The 18,177-nt window shown below is 48.7% G+C and overlaps 2 protein-coding genes across 2 annotated transcripts; one reads left to right on the forward strand and one right to left on the reverse strand.

The window, feature by feature from the left end:
• Positions 1 to 851: 851 nt before the first annotated feature.
• On the reverse strand, positions 852 to 6,159 carry LOC135822595 (uncharacterized). Its single transcript, XM_065335402.1, has 2 exons — positions 5,239 to 6,159; positions 852 to 2,260 (listed from the first exon to the last, which is right to left on the reverse strand). The coding sequence occupies exons 1-2, from the start codon at positions 6,046 to 6,048 to the stop codon at positions 1,307 to 1,309; spliced, it is 1,764 nt and encodes a 587-aa protein (XP_065191474.1). The 5' UTR covers positions 6,049 to 6,159; the 3' UTR covers positions 852 to 1,306.
• Positions 6,160 to 17,038: 10,879 nt separating this feature from the next.
• On the forward strand, positions 17,039 to 18,100 carry LOC135823679 (uncharacterized). Its single transcript, XM_065336528.1, has one exon. The coding sequence runs from the start codon at positions 17,039 to 17,041 to the stop codon at positions 18,098 to 18,100; it is 1,062 nt and encodes a 353-aa protein (XP_065192600.1).
• Positions 18,101 to 18,177: the final 77 nt, after the last annotated feature.

Below are 18,177 nucleotides of genomic sequence, written 5' to 3' on the forward strand. Positions count from 1 at the left end.
AGATCTTGTCTTTTGGTGAGAACTCTGAACCCTAGTTGTACGAGTGCATCGCAACCCCCCCCCCCCCCTTCCCAATCTGCACTCTCTTGTACCATCATCCTTCAATGCGACGGACCCCACGATAGGCGGTCAGCCTTTAAAAATAAGCTTTGGGTCATCCTAATAAAGTTATTATTTACTAATTACTTGCATTTTCAGACAGTGCCCATCGGAAAATCGTGCATGGCGAATGCAAGATACAGTACAGACTGTACTACAAAATGCGGTACAGATTATTTTTTTAGTTGCCCCGCGCGGCCACCACAAGTTCATGGCCAAGGGAAAACTGACCACGGGTGTGAACGGCCCCACTCCGTTGACCGAAGGTCTGAACTTTTACCTTGTCCCGTGACCTCAGGTTTACCCGTGTGTGTGAATCCCCTACAGTAGAGTCGCGCGCTGAAGAACGTCCAGCCTGAAATACTAAGAACGCCACAGCCTAAAGCTAAGAACGTCGGTGTTGGTTTTCTGGCGGCTTGTGGGACACATATGATTCAGTATGGATTGGTTCTAAGAACGTGTTATAAGAACGAGGCCAGATTACTGAAAAATAAGAACGTCCCAGGCTAACCCCTCGGAAACAACGTTCTTGGGCGCGCGACTTTACTGTATAAGCAAACTTAGACATGTGAAAACTGGCCATGTGAAACTGCAGGGCGCAAACTTGACGCACGCGATCGGATTTCTGCAGCGCTGTGCTAACACAACTCTACAACGCGCGAGCGCGCGCAATCGCACCCACCCAAACCCATTGTGCACACTGGGCTCGGTCATGGCACGGCGGGCTATACACTTGCAGCGGCAACTGATGCTATGGTCATACTGGACTTCTTTGTGAACGGACTCTGCGTGGAGCAGGAGCCAAACGAACACACTGGTGCACAGCTGTTAGTGCAATCCAACACAGCTACAAATAGTCTGCTAAACAGAACATTGAACAAAGAGAGAGAGAGAGGGAGAGAGAGAGACTATAATATCGGGAAACATAAAATCAACAGTCCTCAAGATCTAGATAATTCTGTTGTCCGTAGTTAACAAGGTGCCTCTCGCATGACCGCGTGGGCATTCAAGACAATAAGCACACCGACTGTAATGCATGGGATGTGCGCAGCAACACGGTGCAGCAATGCGCACAAACACATGACATCAATGTTATACACACACACACACACACACACACACACACGCACCCACAGCATGATCAGATCAGTTCACGTGTAGTCCGCGGCGACGGCAGATCAGGCTGAACGTGAACGCGTGCTGCAGTTCAGGCACAGATCTCATTGACGTAGAAGGACACTGGCTTCTCGTCAATCAGCACTTTCTTGTCCTCGTCCATGAGAGCGTGCCTTTCTTGGGCGAGAGCAGCATTGCGACGGCGTCTGTTCCTGACCTGAAGAGCAAGCAGAATGACGGCAGAGACGAGAACGCCGAGGCCAGCAAAGGCGGTGGGCAATGCCCATGGGTGCTTGATGATGAAGTGACGGAACTGCTGGTCCTTAGTGCGCCAGTAGGCGATGAAGCGGCTGGTCTTGCCCTGTTGGTCCTGGTGCTGTTCGCCGTGGTGCTCCTCTCCGTGATGGTGTTCACCATGGCGGTGTTCGCCGTGGTGCTGGTCCTCACCGTGGTGCTGGTCCTCACCGTGGTGCTCCTTGTTGTGCTGCTCCATGCCGTGGTGCTCCATGTTGTGCTGGGGCTTGTCAGCGGGTTGGGCACTGACATCTGTGAACACTGCTGGGTTCACGCCAGTCATTCTTCCTCGGCTGAGATCAGCCATTGGCTTCCGTGGGGAGACCATCTTCTTGCCAGGCTTGCGGGCAGCGGCGAAGACGGCGTGGATTGCACCGATCTTCTTCAGCAGGCCACGGGCATCCATGGCCTTCTTCGACGCAGCCTTTGGCAGAACGACGGGGCCTGGCTGGAAAGAGTTGAAGATGGACTTCACGGCCGTTGCTACCTTCTCTGGGACGGCAGCCTGTGGCTTCTTGGGGCGAATGAGCTTGGCACCAGCAGCGATCTTCTTACCCGTGTTGGGGAACATGACGGGTCCCACTCCGAAGAAGCCGATGGGCAGCTTCGGGGTGCCACGAGCAGTGAGGTTGGCCTTGGTCAGGCGGGCAAGCATGGCAAAGTGGTGTGCAATGGGACGAGCAGTGTGATTGATGGCCACGGGCGCAGCGCACACCTCGCCCACCTTGCTAGCCTGGCGAACGATAACGATCTGAGGGGGAAGAAATCCAACCGGGCGCCGTACACCACACACACACGTACAACAGCGTACACATCCAGTGCCGGACACAATCAATACAAAGACATACTGGACCGACTGGCTTTCCTGCATTCAACCACCCGCAAGGATCTAGGAATCACATGCAGCTCATAACATAGGGGAGAGCGGGCCAGATCCACCGAAAGTGGCCGACGACCGAAAGCACATTTCGTTGCATCCATCGCAGAGAATGAGCTCAAATATTCTACTGGGGACACAGTGTCTGCTCCAGCGCCGGGTGAGCCGGGTAATCCACCCGGTTGGGCGGTGCTTGAACCCGGTTGAAAATATAGTACCGGATCACCTGCGACCCGGTTGGTACTTTTACACTTTCAAACTTTGAAAGGACTGACTACATGGCTTGTATCAAGAGTGCATAAACAAGAGTATGCAACTGTGGTTATAGCCCAGTACGCGGCGCGCTGCCTTCATTACGTAACTTGCCTTCATCACGCTCTGAAAGCATGCATTCAAACTCACAATTTCTCGTACGAGCCCATCCGTTTTTGCTCGATTCGTTCCAGTACCTACTCGATCTCTGAATTCTGGCGCGAGAACTCCAGTTCCGTACGAAAGTTCATTTCAAACCAGAGGGAAAGTGCGGTGTTTGATTTTCCGCAGTGCGCGGACTGCAGCTGAATGATGTAATGAAGGCAGCGCGCCGCGCATCTGGCCCATAGAAAAGAGATCACAGTTGCATACTCTTGTTTATGGACTCTTGCTTGTATGTGTCAGATACTTCTTCTTTCGTAATTTCCTAATTCTTGTCCTCTCTTTTCTAAATGCGGCTTATCCATTCGCCTTTATATCATTGGGCCTAGTTCCCGTTTATTGTCCGAATTAAAATAAACCAACCAACCAGTTAAAGCATGTGACTCGGCTGGTGAGACAGCGCCAGGTACATGTGTACCCGGCTCCGACCCGGTTGAAATGGTTGCGCCAGGTACACGTGCACCCGGCTGTCCTACAATCCTAGAGCAGACACTGGGACATTGTGCTCCCTGTCATCCTCTAAGCACAGGGGGGATGCTGTATACATGGATATCACAGTACATACAAGCACTTGGCTCTGTAATCGCACTCAGCCGAGAAACAAGCAGGACTATAGTATTTAAATGACAGAAGTAGCATGCTAGCTAGACTACACCAACCAGAGCGTGCAGCTCTGCATCTTGGGTCATCCTAATAAATTTATTATTATTATTATTATCTATGCTCCACAAAATCACTACCACAGCAAAGTTTTATTCCGTGCACACTGCTTAGGTCACCATGAATCATTGGGTGTCTCATCATATCGTAGGTTCACTGGAAAATCCCCCCCCCCCCCCAAGGGTGTGGTTGGGAACTGGGCGTTCATTCTTGTACCTACTCTACTACACCCAGCAATGCAGAAAAGGTGAGTGAATCACGTTAGTGACCTAAACAGCACAACAAAAACTTTGCCATGAGATCTTTCTCTGGGAGTTGCACGCTCTGTCTTTTAATTAAAGAACTATTGGTGTGAAAAAACCATTGGCTTTGCACGCTACAGCACGTGTTTTGTGAGGGACACTGACGACTCTTGTCATTGAGAGCACGACATACAATGTAGGCCTCTTTCCTTTACACTTCCATGCCAAAGACTGCATGATATCATTCCAAACCATCTTTTGTCAGAGACCCAAAACCCGAGCCCAACATCAAACAAGATCGTGCAAAACACCTCTGGAGTTTTAAAATCTCAATGGGGAGCTTTTAGAAAGATTTTTTTTGCTCGAATTGAAACGGTTGACGTGCGGACAAACACAAGCCAGACAAGTCAGGTGCCACACTAATCCAGAGGCCCCGTGTTCAATCAGCTAAAATATTTCTTGATCTATGAGCACCGAAACTTGCCAAAAGAGGTGTGATTCCTGGATTTATGAGTGTAGAAAAACCAATTTCCCCAAACTCCAATGCCCCATATACATGTACATGTACAGTGCACTATGAAAATCCTGGCAATAGGGGTTTCAGAGTGCACTGCTGTAAAAAATATAGCACTGGCAAGAGTGCATAGAGTACTATCAAGAGGACATAAACGGGGCAAAAAAAAACAGAGTGTGCAACTCGGGATGGTTCCTGTGGTAGCGTAATTCGTGCAGTACGTCATTTCTGACGGCATGGTAAGCCACAGGTACGGTGAAAAGTTGCGTAATCAGTCACGGTGGTGCAGGTCACCGAGTTTGTCCTAATTTGGGTTTTTGATACGGATAGCCTGGTGAATTTACTTGTCGGTGGATGTACGCAGCGTACACAGTCACACAAAAACAACGAAATCCTGAAACAGGACGTCTAAAATCAAGCAAACTTGGCTGATTTCCGGGCTATGAAACACGAAAATTTGAGCTGTACACAAGTCGCGGCTTGGCTGACCTCATCAGGGTGACGTAGTGCACGAACTGCGCTGTTTCAGATCTGATACCGGTATGCACAGTTGCACACTCTGGTTTTAATATGTAGACCTACTCTTGGTATTAGGGAGGTTCCGGAGTACGATTTTTCGTGCCAAAATCCGTGCAGGCTCTACGGATTTTTATACGTCATTTTCGAGCAGTGAAAAGTTCCGGGGTACGGAACTTATGTGTTTGCCGTCATTGCCTAGGTTACGATCGCAAGCACGTCACATTCCCGCGCTAGCCTTTTTCTTTTGAAAATTTGTGCCGAAATCAAAACTTCCCGCGAAAAATCGATGTTTCTCGTACCAAATTTGTACGCAAAACATCTTTCTGCACCCGATGACGCAAAATCTCCATACGAAACATGGTTCGTATGAAAGCCAGTCCACACGGATTCTCCGTGCCGAAAAATCGTATGGAGCACGCCTGGAAAAAATCCGTAGCGCCCATACGGATTTTGGCACGGAAAATCGTACCCCGGAACCTCTCTACTATCGTTATTGTACGTACCTTGGGGATGGAAATTGCCTTCATTGATCGTGGCAAAAACTTGCAGCCGGTCATAGTGACGTGTGTTGGGTGGCCGAGCTTCTTGTGGTACACGACCTTCAACGAGCACAGTCCTTTGGTCAGAACCCGGCGGAGAAGAGCGAAGATGTCGGACATGCTGTTGGGCAGACTCATTCCGATGGCCATTGGTGGCAAAGAGGCCTGGTCAGCGCCGAAGACCTCAGCAGGATTCAATGAGCGACGATTCCTCTGTTTGCGTCCAGAAAGTGGTCGTGGACGAGAAGCCTCATCCTGTCCGAGCAAATGCTGCTTCCTTGGTCCCTGGAATTGCGGTGGCAGAGATGCTCTGTCTTCGCCAAGAAGATGCTTTCTCTTGGGAGCTCTGGCCGATAGTGGACGAGAAGCCTTGTCCTCTCCCAACAGATGCGGCTTTCTCGGTTCCTGGAATTGAGGTGGCAGAGATGCTCTGTCTTCGCCAAGAAGGTGCTTTCTCTTACCCTGGAATTGAGGTGGCAGAGATGCTTTGTCTTCGCCGAGAAGTTGCTTCGCTTTCTTCTGGGAAATTTCGGCTGAGGTTGCATCAACAATCTTGCTGGGCAGTGAGCACAACTGTTGAGATGAAGACTCGTCTTTTGGCAAGAAGTGGTTGCCAATAGTAGTTTGCATGATGTAGCCAGCTGAACCTCCAAGAATCTTGGACCATTTCGCTTGCTGCGAGACCAATTTGGCCAACTGTCCCTTCAAGTCAGGAGTGGGCTTGCCAATCGCAACGGCGGCGACGGCCAAAAGCACGACAACGCAGGCCTTCATGGTTCCGTTAGAACGTTACCCCAGATTTGCCGTGTCTTCTTTTCTAGATCTCCAAGGAAGGCAGTTTATAAAACAAACCCTCTGCAACGCTTCACTATTCCTTTCTGATTTGTTTCCTCGGTGGTGACCTCTACTTCTTTTCTTGGGAGCTCGGAGCTGCAACCACACTTCGGTACACTTCCAACAATACGAGGCCACTTGAGGCACTTACAAAGCGTCCCCTACGCGTGTTATGACGTGAGGTTCACACCGTATATGGACATGCGTACACAAACCAGAAACGTGACACATCATGTCACGCGTGTACAGGACAGTACAGGTACACTGTACGTACCGGACCTACCGCGGTACACATACAGTGCACGCGCGTTGCGAGGGGGTCTCCTAAAAATGGATTTATACACACAAATAAAAAACATGCGGCGGCACCAGGGAGTCGTAAAATACCACCGGGTATTTTACGACTCCCTGATAGTGACAGTGGGCCCATGCCAGTGCCACTGGCATGGCATGCAGCAAAATCTCAGTGCATGATGAAGTGGTTGCCGATTACTGATTAGTTTCTTGCTTTTTATTATCTGACTCTGAGTTCGTCTCGCTCGTTATCAGTATTTTCTCAATATTGGTTGCAAATCTTCATGACTGTAATCAACCCACGGCCACGATCTGATACTATTGACTACTAAGTACTAGTAGTACGAGTACAGTGGATATCGGTTATAAAGTCATCGGACATAGTGATAAACCGGCTATATTGATACAAAATGAAAATATCAAAAGCAAAACCAGAAAAAGCCAGTCAAATTATCATTATAACCAATATATCGTATATAGCGATAAATCGGCTATAAGAAGTACTGTATAAGGATACAGAATCACCATTCAAAACACCTCTTTGTGCAGAAAAATTATCGTCTATAGTGATAGCAACGCACGAGTGTGAGGCATTGATGTCTCGACTTGGAGCCACATGTGTGTTGTCATAGGGTATTCTGGTCTGGCGCTTCCTGGATGATGCCTTTTTTGGGCCAAGAAGTAATTAGTTACAAAAACTCTCAGTAGACTGGAGAAGGTGCAGTAGCATCAAGAGTACATAAGTAGTTATGTAGTTATTGGAAAGGCTTCCTGTCTGAAGCCTTTCCATACTGGTACTCGATGTTCCAGTTTTGTGACACGAGAATGGCACGAGAATTAGTGTACCGCTGAGTGTACCGCTATACACGTGGTCGACACGTAGTCGACACGTAACTGTTGATACTTTTTTGACACGTGACCCCGTCAACGGTCTGCTTGGTGCCAATGCCACTCGGTAAACGCCGATGTCGCGTACGACAAAGACGACTATCCCGTAGGTCTACGCGAAATAGTTGAGAACTGCATGACGTGGACCTGACGGCAAGGACAACTGCGAGGAGGCCCCTTTCGGTACCCCTGACGGGAAGGAGAACTGCAGAAGTCGACGAGGTCGAACGAGGAGGCCCCTTTTCCGTACCCCATACTGCAAAGTGCCATTGATGGATACCTTTTGCACCTGGAACGACCCCTTAAACGCTGTCGCGGCGACTATCCCGTACGCGAAATAGTTGAGAACTGCTGACGTGGACCTTTTGCACCTGGAACGGCCCCGTAAACGCTGTCGTGTCGGCGGATCGGAGTGAATGTGCAGGGTACTAGGCCATAGGGTGAAAAGAATTGCTGCAAAGACGTCCCCTCTACTAGGCTCTAGGCCTTTGCCTTTGGAGACATCGTCGGCGAACTGCCATAATGCGCAGGGCGAAAAGAATTGCTGCAAAGACGTCCGCTCTAGGCCTTTGGAGACATCGTGGGAACTCCTTCCGGTACTATACAAACTGCTGACGTGGCCGTGGACATGTACATGGAGAGTCATGGTGGGACTTCATGTACATGGATACATGGTGGGAATTCCTTCCGGCACCCCCGTACCGCAAAGCCAACGGTGGGGAAGGAGAAGTGCAGACGTGCAGGAAGACGAACGAGGAGGAACCAGGACGAGCGAGCAATGGCAGGACTAGCTGGACCGTAAGTAATAGCTGAATTGTGCATGACAACTTGACACCCATGCGGCACTCGCCACTTGCCACTGCATATTTCTTGTCCACTAACAATGTCTCTCCTCTGCCCCCTGTGTGTCCACGGCCCTGTTTCTGAATTGGCCCGATGAATCGAATGTCTTCCGCAACTGGAACGGCCCCGTGAACGCTGTCGCGTCGGCGACTGAATGCGCAGGAGGGAAAATATTGCTGCGAAGACGTCTCCTCTAGACGACGGTAAGGCACCCCATTGATATGTTGCCAGTGTGTGCCAGGGTATCGCGCGATGGTGAATGAGGAATGATGAAGGGTACGGTGGGACTGTAGACCTGTTACCTTCTACTATTATTAAACACGTTATCAGTTGGAGAGTGTCTTGTACTCACGTTATCAGGTCGAGAGCGTATTGTAGTCACTCTCTCTATTCCTGTACTTCATTACGTTTAAGGTGTACGTATAACTTCTCAAAAAAATGTAATGGTCCACAGTCGTGTCGGAAGGGTACGGTGGGACTGTAGACATGTTACCTTCTAACACGTTATCAGGTGGAGAGTGTCTTGTACTCACGTTATCACTATATCAGGTCGAGAGCGTATTGTAGTCACTCTCTCTATTCCTGTACTTCATTACGTTTCAGGTGTACGTATAACTTTTCCAAAAAATGTAATGGTTCACGTCTTCAGATAGAGAGCGTATTGCACCCACTGTCTAGTCTCTGTAGTGCTTTGAGATTTTGTTGATCGAACATGAAATGGATACACAGACAAAGCCAGGCCAAGTACATGGCGAGATGTCGCCAGAAGAACGTCTTCAGGTAGAGAGCGTATTGCACCCACTGTCTAGTCGATTATGTGGATCGCACATGAAATGGATACACAGACAAAGCAGGCCAAGTACATGAGAGAGTGGAAGATGTGCAGATCGACACGGCCTGCGGGTACTTCATTAAAGTTACCCGTGACATAACTAGGATAAAAGTTAATCACTGCAAAAACATTGCCAAGTATGTGAGCACTTTGGACTTGACAGAAGAGTGCACGGGCGACGTTGACAAAACATACCGCGGTGACTGTCACTATCATGACAGCAGGGCACATCGCACGCAGCATCGCAGATCGTGTCGAATTGCGCATCATAATAATATTATTGCAAAATTGCTCCTGTGCATGCAAGTGGATTTCATTGCACTTCTCAGTTTGGGAAATGCTCGATTATGACAATTCTCCGTGTGAGTGCACTAGCCCTGAACAGACATGTAGGTGAACCGTTTGTGGTGTCTCATAGCCTACCTCACGACCTTCTGCTTTCTTTCTTCGAGTCATCACTTGTATCTTGCAGGTATATCATCCCGTGACGACCACATTGAAGTCTGAATTTGAAGTGTGAAGATGCTTCAGCAACCACATCGTACTTTTCCATTGCTTTCATTGTGCTTCTACTGTGCATGTGTGTAACTTGTGGGGTAAACATGTGATGACATTGTATGCTGGCGACACGGTCAGATGTTCATGCGTCTAACGTACACCTGCATGTTATGCATTGAAAAGGGTTTGCCACTTGCGATCCTGGGACGAGTATCAGGTCCGCTTTGTCCTGTGTGGGCTGTATCAGATTGCTGTTCACTTCTCTATCTGTTGGATATGTGACTTTCTGCAAGTTTCTGGTGTATGATGGCCACGTCCTTGCTTGTCACTTTGTATGATATTACATTCTGTATTCGCTGCTTCCATGGCATGGTCTGCAAACTGCAATCCTTGGGCAAATGTCATGTTTGCTATGTTGTGCTTTGGCCGTCAGCTTGTCTACACGCTGTAGTTGAATTATTTTTGTTTCACAACTGACTTCCTCAAGTACGGTGGCCACTGCTTTGCATGGCATTATACATGAAGAATTTCCTGTTTGTGCCGTGTGCATGTGCGTATGTGTGCGTGGCCACGTGTGTGTGCATACACATGTTTGTGTATCTGTGTGCGGGGTAGCGAGGCGGGGAGGGCTGGTATGTATCAGTGTGTTATTGCAGTCGCATGGCTACGTACAGTACATCGCGCGCGTGGTCATCATGTTTACCTTCGGGGTTGGGGTGGGGAGGGAACGGAAAAAGAGCTGAAATTATCCATATAAAAATCGCTCTGTGAGCGGTTCTGAAAAACCTTTACTGGTACTGCCCCGTCGTAAAAGTAAGAAATTAGAACTGGCCCATTGTCCCCCCAAACGCGAACTGATCCACCTAAATCGAGAATGACGGGACCCGAACGCACCAGTAGCACGAGGTTCCTACCTGTGGATGCAGATGGGGACGTTGGTCCGGACCATAGGCCATGTACTGTACTAGCGGTAGGCTTCCCTATCAAAATAATAAATTCTACTACTACTACTACTGGTGTTACCCTATGATAATTGCCGTGATCCTGTGCCCTCCCGACCTCGTGCTACTGGTGCGTTCGGGTCCCGTCATTCTCGATTTAGGTGGATCAGTTCGCGTTTGGGGGGACAATGGGCCAGTTCTAATTTCTTACTTTTACGACGGGGCAGTACCAGTAAAGGTTTTTCAGAACCGCTCACAGAGCGATTTTTATATGGATAATGTAGTTATCATGGTTATGTACATGTGTGTACAACACAGAAGTAAGTTAGTTATGTACTCTTGGTAGCATCCATCACGTACGTATCAGTACGCTACATTAGTCATTAGCGCGATCGAGTACCCACACGTGTATAATGTGTATGTATGACGCGCGCAGTTGAAAATCGCCTGTAGTGATATACCGGTTATAGTGTGTGATAACGAAGTAGCGGTGAGGCATCCTGCAGCTTCATAACTCGAAGAGAATTGGTGAGCACACATGCTCATTCCCTGGGCACTGCAAATTCACAACTCATTTCATTTCACATAATCATTTTCAACGTTTCGGCAAATTGCCATCATCAGGATACAATATGAAGTGGAAGTCTGCCAAGGAGCAGTTATATACACTAATTTGTGTTCTTAGGTGTTGATAATATTTTTTTATGACTACATATGTTACCTCAGTGCTAGAAATATGACATGTCTAAAGCTCAAGACAAACAGACAGGTACAAGTACGAAAGCCACCGCTGCGCGCGTTGAAGATCAAGCAATTCCAAGAGACAGCTGCTAAGCATATGTATACTCTCCACCAGCAGATCACACGCAGTTCATCACAGATGTCTCTAGATAGTTATACTGAACACTGGCAGGATGCAGTCAGTGATGCCTTGAATGAGTACTGCCCACTAAAGACCGTTAACGCCAAGAAGAGCTATACTCCATCGCCTTGGATAGACGATGAGCTCCGGCAGACTTTATTCAAGCGTAAACGAGCACACCGTGCAATGATAAAACGTCCAGATCGCCCAGACCTGCTGCAACAATTCCGAACTCTACGAAGACAATGCAAACTTTTGACTAGGAAGAAACGGTCTACATACTTCCAGCAACAACTAATCAATCATCGAAACCACCCAAGAGAGCAATGGAGTGTCATGAACAATCTACTGGGTAGAATTAAAATCAACCAGGAACCTGCTGCCGAAGTAGCCGACATCACAAAGACATTTACAGACGTTGTCAACGATACATCACTTTCTGGCAGTACACTACGCACTCCCAATGGCCCTTTATCGGAATACTCATTGACACAGTTCACACCAGTCACTGTTCCACAAGTCCAACTCCATATCCAGAGAATGAACAGTCGTAAAGCCACAGGACCTGATAACATCCCCGCCCAGGCTTACAAGCTCATCAACGATGAGATCGCCCCATCTTTGGCCAAACTATTTACCATGTCTCTTACATCTGGCGATTTTCCATCGACTTACAAACTAGCAAATGTGCGGCCTATCTACAAGCGTGGAGATAAGTCAGTCCCATCCAACTATAGACCAATATCACTCCTGTCCCACATGTCTAAGCTACTGGAACATATTGTACACGACCAACTAATGTACTTCCTCCGTATACAAAAACTTCGTGACTTTTTTTGAACGGTGTTTTTGAGCAAGAACCTGCTCGACGAACGGCGCCAAAGGCTGTCATCGACAACCCACGTCCATGTCGAGGTTAGTTTGGTTGATCCCGAACAGATTCTCCACGGACGCCATGCGTGTGAGGACGTTGCCGACGGAAACTCAAGAGTCAAATGAAAATAACTAACACTTACTTGCTCGAAACTGACACAGTGACGAAGTGTAGCTCGTGGTTAGAACACGGAGTCACGCAGCACTCGCTGCCCTGAAACTGGCCACGCTCGTACTTGCGGTGCGCGGCCCCATAGATATACGCAGCGTGAGAACATAGATTTGTTTCGCTCGCACGGCAAGATGAAACATTTCAGTCGTCGTGCAACCAGCGCAGACTCAGGATTAGAATGTCGATGGCCTGGCGTTCTTCGCCTCTCTCCAGTCAGACGTCTCCTTTGTCGCCAAAGGGAATCGCAGGGACCTCCTCGAAGCCATTGTAGAATGCTTGGGAGGATTATCCTGGCGAGAAAATGCGAAGCGGTTGGATGTGCTTGTACGACTCGTTTCACGGCAGAATGGAGGTCGCGGGTTGGAACAACTGAATATAGTCGATACAGATTCGTACACAGCTCTAGAGATGAAGAGGACGTAGCCAAAAGTCCAGAGTCGGATCATCACTGCAGGTGACAAGAATCTGAACGAAATGCGAGCGGAAGCAGCGACTGTTGGCGATGCGGAGTCAGCGTCGTCAGGTGACAATGACATGAGCGACGAAGACTCTGAAAAAACTCAATTTCATTCGTCTGAGTTGCTTTTGTCTTTGTATATAGCTTGTAAACAGGTTAGACAATGCCACGAGTGTTATTCGAAGTCAAACGGAACCATTTCAGAGCTGTGCGCAGCTTTCAAAAAAAGTCACGAAGTTTTTGTATACGGAGGAAGTACTATATCTATAATGCACCACCACCACTGGTACCCCTACCTGCTGAGCAATTTGCCTACCGCAGAGGCCACTCCTGCGAGGACTTGCTCACTCCCGTGATCAACGACTGGATGCTCTCCTTGGACAAAGGTGATTATGTCGTAGCTGCCTTTCTAGACATGTCTAAGGCATTCGACACAGTTAGTCATGCAGTTCTACTGAGTGAACTTCTGGAGATCGGTGTCGGTGGTACTGCCTTGCAGTGGTTCTGTAGCTACCTTACCCACAGGAAGCAACGTGTAGTCACCAAGACACAACACGGCCTAGAATATAGCAGCAACAGGGGGGTTCCGCAAGGCTCCGTCTTGGGGCCCTCTCTCTTCAATCTATCAGTCAGAAAGCTCCCCTCTGTACCCCGGCACTGCAAGGCTCGACAGTACGCGGACGATGTCTCCCTTTACAAAGCTGGCAAGAACGTTGAACAGTTGTGCAAGGAGCTGACGGAAGACATTGTCAAAGTGAAAGAGTTCTTGGCGGCCAGAGGCTTACTGCTGAATCCTTCCAAGACGCAGTTTGTCGTGTTCAGGTCAAAGTGCAAGCCCCTTGACCCCAGCGTCGCTCTACAGCTGGGTGAGGTCACAATCAACCCTAGTGCACACATTCGATACCTTGGCGTTGTACTCGACGAACATCTCTCCTTCGGAGAGCACGTTAGCCAACTAGAGCGGAAAGTTGGAAGTAAGTTAGCCATGTTCAGAAAGGTCCGAGATCACATGACGGTAACTGCGAAGCGTGCATTTTACATTTGTTCCATTCAGACAGTACTCGAGTATGGGAGTAACTCATTTGCTCATTGCTTGTCAGTAACTCTTCATGACCGTCTAGTCCGTCTTAGTAATAGAGCTCTACGCATTGTGTTCAGTATGCCTCGCTTTTCTGACGTATCCCTTGTTAATGCACGCCATCACATTCTCCCTTTGTCTGTGCGCTATCAGTTCAAACTCTATATCTTAGTGTTTCGTGTCCTGAATCAGTTAACTACTACTCTCCTTACTGATTGCTTTTGCCTTCGTTCTACTTCTACTCGTACCAATTCCTGCACTCGCTCTCAGGTATCTTCGTCTGTCACTCTACCAAAAGCTAAAACTCGTTTCGGTCTCTTTTCAGTTTCTTTCATCGGTTCCGACCGTTGGAATGCACTCCCCGCTGCAGTCCGCTTATGCTCTTCACTGCACCTATTCCGTCATTCAGTACTTTCATTTCTAGGGTACCCTGTAAGAAGGCCTTAGGCCTGTGGGGATTGCCCTATCAAAAATTTGATAATAATAATAATAATAATAATAAAACTAGTGAAAGATCACAAGTTTTCACTGACTCATATGCTGGGTGTTGGTAATAAGTTAGCACAGCGCAGATGTCACCCGGCAGATAACTTGAGAAATGTCTGAACAGGTTTCTCGCAAGCAATTCACGAATGTGACCATGTCAGTGGTTTCCAGTAAATACTGTCACCTAGATAGACAGTGTGGTGTGATTGTTTTAGAGTAATGACCATCCAGTACTGGTGTTGATCTCTGGGCCTTCGTTTCTGATCTCCACTGCCTCTCGCAATTTGCGGCTTGCCCTGTCACTGGCTCTTGCAACCACAGACACTGCCGAGAAGATGCTGTCCCCGACACCTAGGTTGATCCCTGCATGCTTAGCTCGCATGTGGTCACCCCATGGCTTATCCACAGTGCGCCTACGAGCTTCACCGTTGTGTTCCTCCAGTCTTGTCTCCAGTGTGCGACCCGTCTCTCCGATGTATTTTTCCCTGCACAACTTGCATTGCAGCCGGTATATCACATTCTTCTTCAAACATATTTTCACTCCACCCGACTTACAAGTCAGACACGGCCCCAATGGGCGTCCTCTTCTCTTTGTCTTTCTGATGTTGGGCTCCTTAATGCAGCTGGGCGGACTTTGTGCTGAGTGACAGAGCTGACGTTTGAGGCTACCCGCATGCTCGTAAACCACCCGGACTGGTAACTTGTGCTTCCGGATAGCTTTGCTGACGCTGTGATGCACCCTGTCCGACTTATACGGCAGCTTTAGAAACGCACAACACGGATTACCTCGGCGGCGACGCTTGGGTTTCCTTGCTGCTTCTCGGGCATTGATGATGAGGCTCTCTGGATAGTGGTTGAGTTGAAGTTGGTCTTGAATTTTCTGTTCACTTTCTTTACACATGGTGTCATTGGAAGACAGACGTTGTGCTCTTAAGAATTGAGACTTGGCAACGGCAAGTTTGATGTGATGAGGTACAGCAGATGCGTAGTCTATCAGCAATCCACTATTGCATGGCTTTTGGAAGAGCTTGTACGTCATCTGGCCCGACTGTTGTATGGCAATCGTCACGTCCATGTAATCAATCCAGCCTTTGCTACTGCTGAGCTCGTAGGTGAACTTGAGTCGGTCGTGTCCTGCATTGAAGTGCTGTATTAGCTCCAAGAGGCGTTCCTCACCGTGGGTCCAGAGAATGATCACATCATCAATGTACCGTTTGTACAGCACAGGCAGAACCGGTGAATCGGCAAGAAGGCGCGTTTCCAGAGAGTGCATGAACAATATTGCGAATGGTGGTGCTAGATTATTGCCCATTGCAACTCCCTCTAGCTGGTGGTAAATTTGTCGCCCGAATCTGAAGAAATTGTTACTGAGAACAAATTGAAGCAAGTCCTTGACTTCGCACACGTCAAGGCCGAACATGTTGATTCTTTTGAAATTCTGTTCCAATATTTCTCCCACTGCGTTGACTCCCTCTTCAATTGGGATGCTCGGGTACAGGCCCACGACATCCAAAGTGGCAAGAATAGTCCCCTCTGGAGCTTTGAGATCTGGGTATAAAGCGCAGATGTCATCAAGGGCTTCATTCGTATTAGTGAGGTGTGCTGGGACGAAGTCTAGCAACTGGTGTAGAATGCGTTCTAGTACGATTGATATGCCCGTGACAGGACTATCACATGCTGACACGACGGGTCGTAGGGGTAGGTTCTGTTTATGATCCTTTGGGAGACCATAGAACTCGGGGAATCTTGTATCATTGGGGAGAATCGACTTCAGCAGCTTTGAATCCATGTTCTTGCATTTGTCCCCAAGGACAGCTTTCACCCGTGTCTCGAACTCAGTTATTGTTAGGTCAACCTTTTCGTACATAGCGCTATCTGATAGCAATGTGTCTGCCTTCTCCAGGTAGAGCGTTTGTTTCATTGCGACTAACTTTTTACTTTTGTCTGACGGTTTGATGACTGTACTTGTGTCCTTGCGGAGTCTGGCCAGCTCCTCTCGTTCCTCCTTGGTCATATTCGACGTCGATGGCCTGTATTTGGTGTAAGCAGCGAGAACATCGTCCTTGAAATTCGCAAGCTTCCTTTCTTCATCGTCACACATTTTCGGCGGTTGTTTAAACCCACGCTGCTTGAGCTTCCAGAGTTTTCTGTCGCCCACCGTGTCAGAAACAGTCTCGTTGTCTGGAACCTCCACCTCTTGAGGCTGGGCTTGCTGCCAGCGCAACGTGTAGGCCATCCGCTCGACAGACGTAATCACCTCCGAACGCTCGCGATCCGAAAACTTGCCTGTCGAAGGAACAAAGCTCGGCCCAAGCTCCAGAATCCGCCTGGTGCTGTCCGGCACACAATCATCCACAACCAATGCCCGCTGGACACTGGATCCATCACATGTCGCCGCACTACTGGTCCGAGCTCCAAGCTGGGCTTGTGATGCGGCTTGCGTAATTTCATACTCTTGCTGGCCAGCTTCTGCACGAAGCTTGCCAAGCTTCCGGGCTAGCCTTGCATTCGTATCGATGCGCTCCTCTGTGGCTACGCAACGCTTCACGGTACGGATCCTTATGTAGTCCTCCCGAGAGAATGACCAGAGCTTGTCCCGAAAGTGCGTGCTCTGTCTCAAGCGAAAGTCCTTCTCTGAAAATTTACCACCAGCTAGAGGGAGTTGCAATGGGCAATAATCTAGCACCACCATTCGCAATATTGTTCATGCACTCTCTGGAAACGCGCCTTCTTGCCGATTCACCGGTTCTGCCTGTGCTGTACAAACGGTACATTGATGATGTGATCATTCTCTGGACCCACGGTGAGGAACGCCTCTTGGAGCTAATACAGCACTTCAATGCAGGACACGACCGACTCAAGTTCACCTACGAGCTCAGCAGTAGCAAAGGCTGGATTGATTACATGGACGTGACGATTGCCATACAACAGTCGGGCCAGATGACGTACAAGCTCTTCCAAAAGCCATGCAATAGTGGATTGCTGATAGACTACGCATCTGCTGTACCTCATCACATCAAACTTGCCGTTGCCAAGTCTCAATTCTTAAGAGCACAACGTCTGTCTTCCAATGACACCATGTGTAAAGAAAGTGAACAGAAAATTCAAGACCAACTTCAACTCAACCACTATCCAGAGAGCCTCATCATCAATGCCCGAGAAGCAGCAAGGAAACCCAAGCGTCGCCGCCGAGGTAATCCGTGTTGTGCGTTTCTAAAGCTGCCGTATAAGTCGGACAGGGTGCATCACAGCGTCAGCAAAGCTATCCGGAAGCACAAGTTACCAGTCCGGGTGGTTTACGAGCATGCGGGTAGCCTCAAACGTCAGCTCTGTCACTCAGCACAAAGTCCGCCCAGCTGCATTAAGGAGCCCAACATCAGAAAGACAAAGAGAAGAGGACGCCCATTGGGGCCGTGTCTGACTTGTAAGTCGGGTGGAGTGAAAATATGTTTGAAGAAGAATGTGATATACCGGCTGCAATGCAAGTTGTGCAGGGAAAAATACATCGGAGAGACGGGTCGCACACTGGAGACAAGACTGGAGGAACACAACGGTGAAGCTCGTAGGCGCACTGTGGATAAGCCATGGGGTGACCACATGCGAGCTAAGCATGCAGGGATCAACCTAGGTGTCGGGGACAGCATCTTCTCGGCAGTGTCTGTGGTTGCAAGAGCCAGTGACAGGGCAAGCCGCAAATTGCGAGAGGCAGTGGAGATCAGAAACGAAGGCCCAGAGATCAACACCAGTACTGGATGGTCATTACTCTAAAACAATCACACCACACTGTCTATCTAGGTGACAGTATTTACTGGAAACCACTGACATGGTCACATTCGTGAATTGCT

This window comes from Sycon ciliatum, chromosome 8, assembly GCF_964019385.1.
Source record: "Sycon ciliatum chromosome 8, ocSycCili1.1, whole genome shotgun sequence".
Classification (NCBI taxonomy): domain Eukaryota; kingdom Metazoa; phylum Porifera; class Calcarea; order Leucosolenida; family Sycettidae; genus Sycon; species Sycon ciliatum.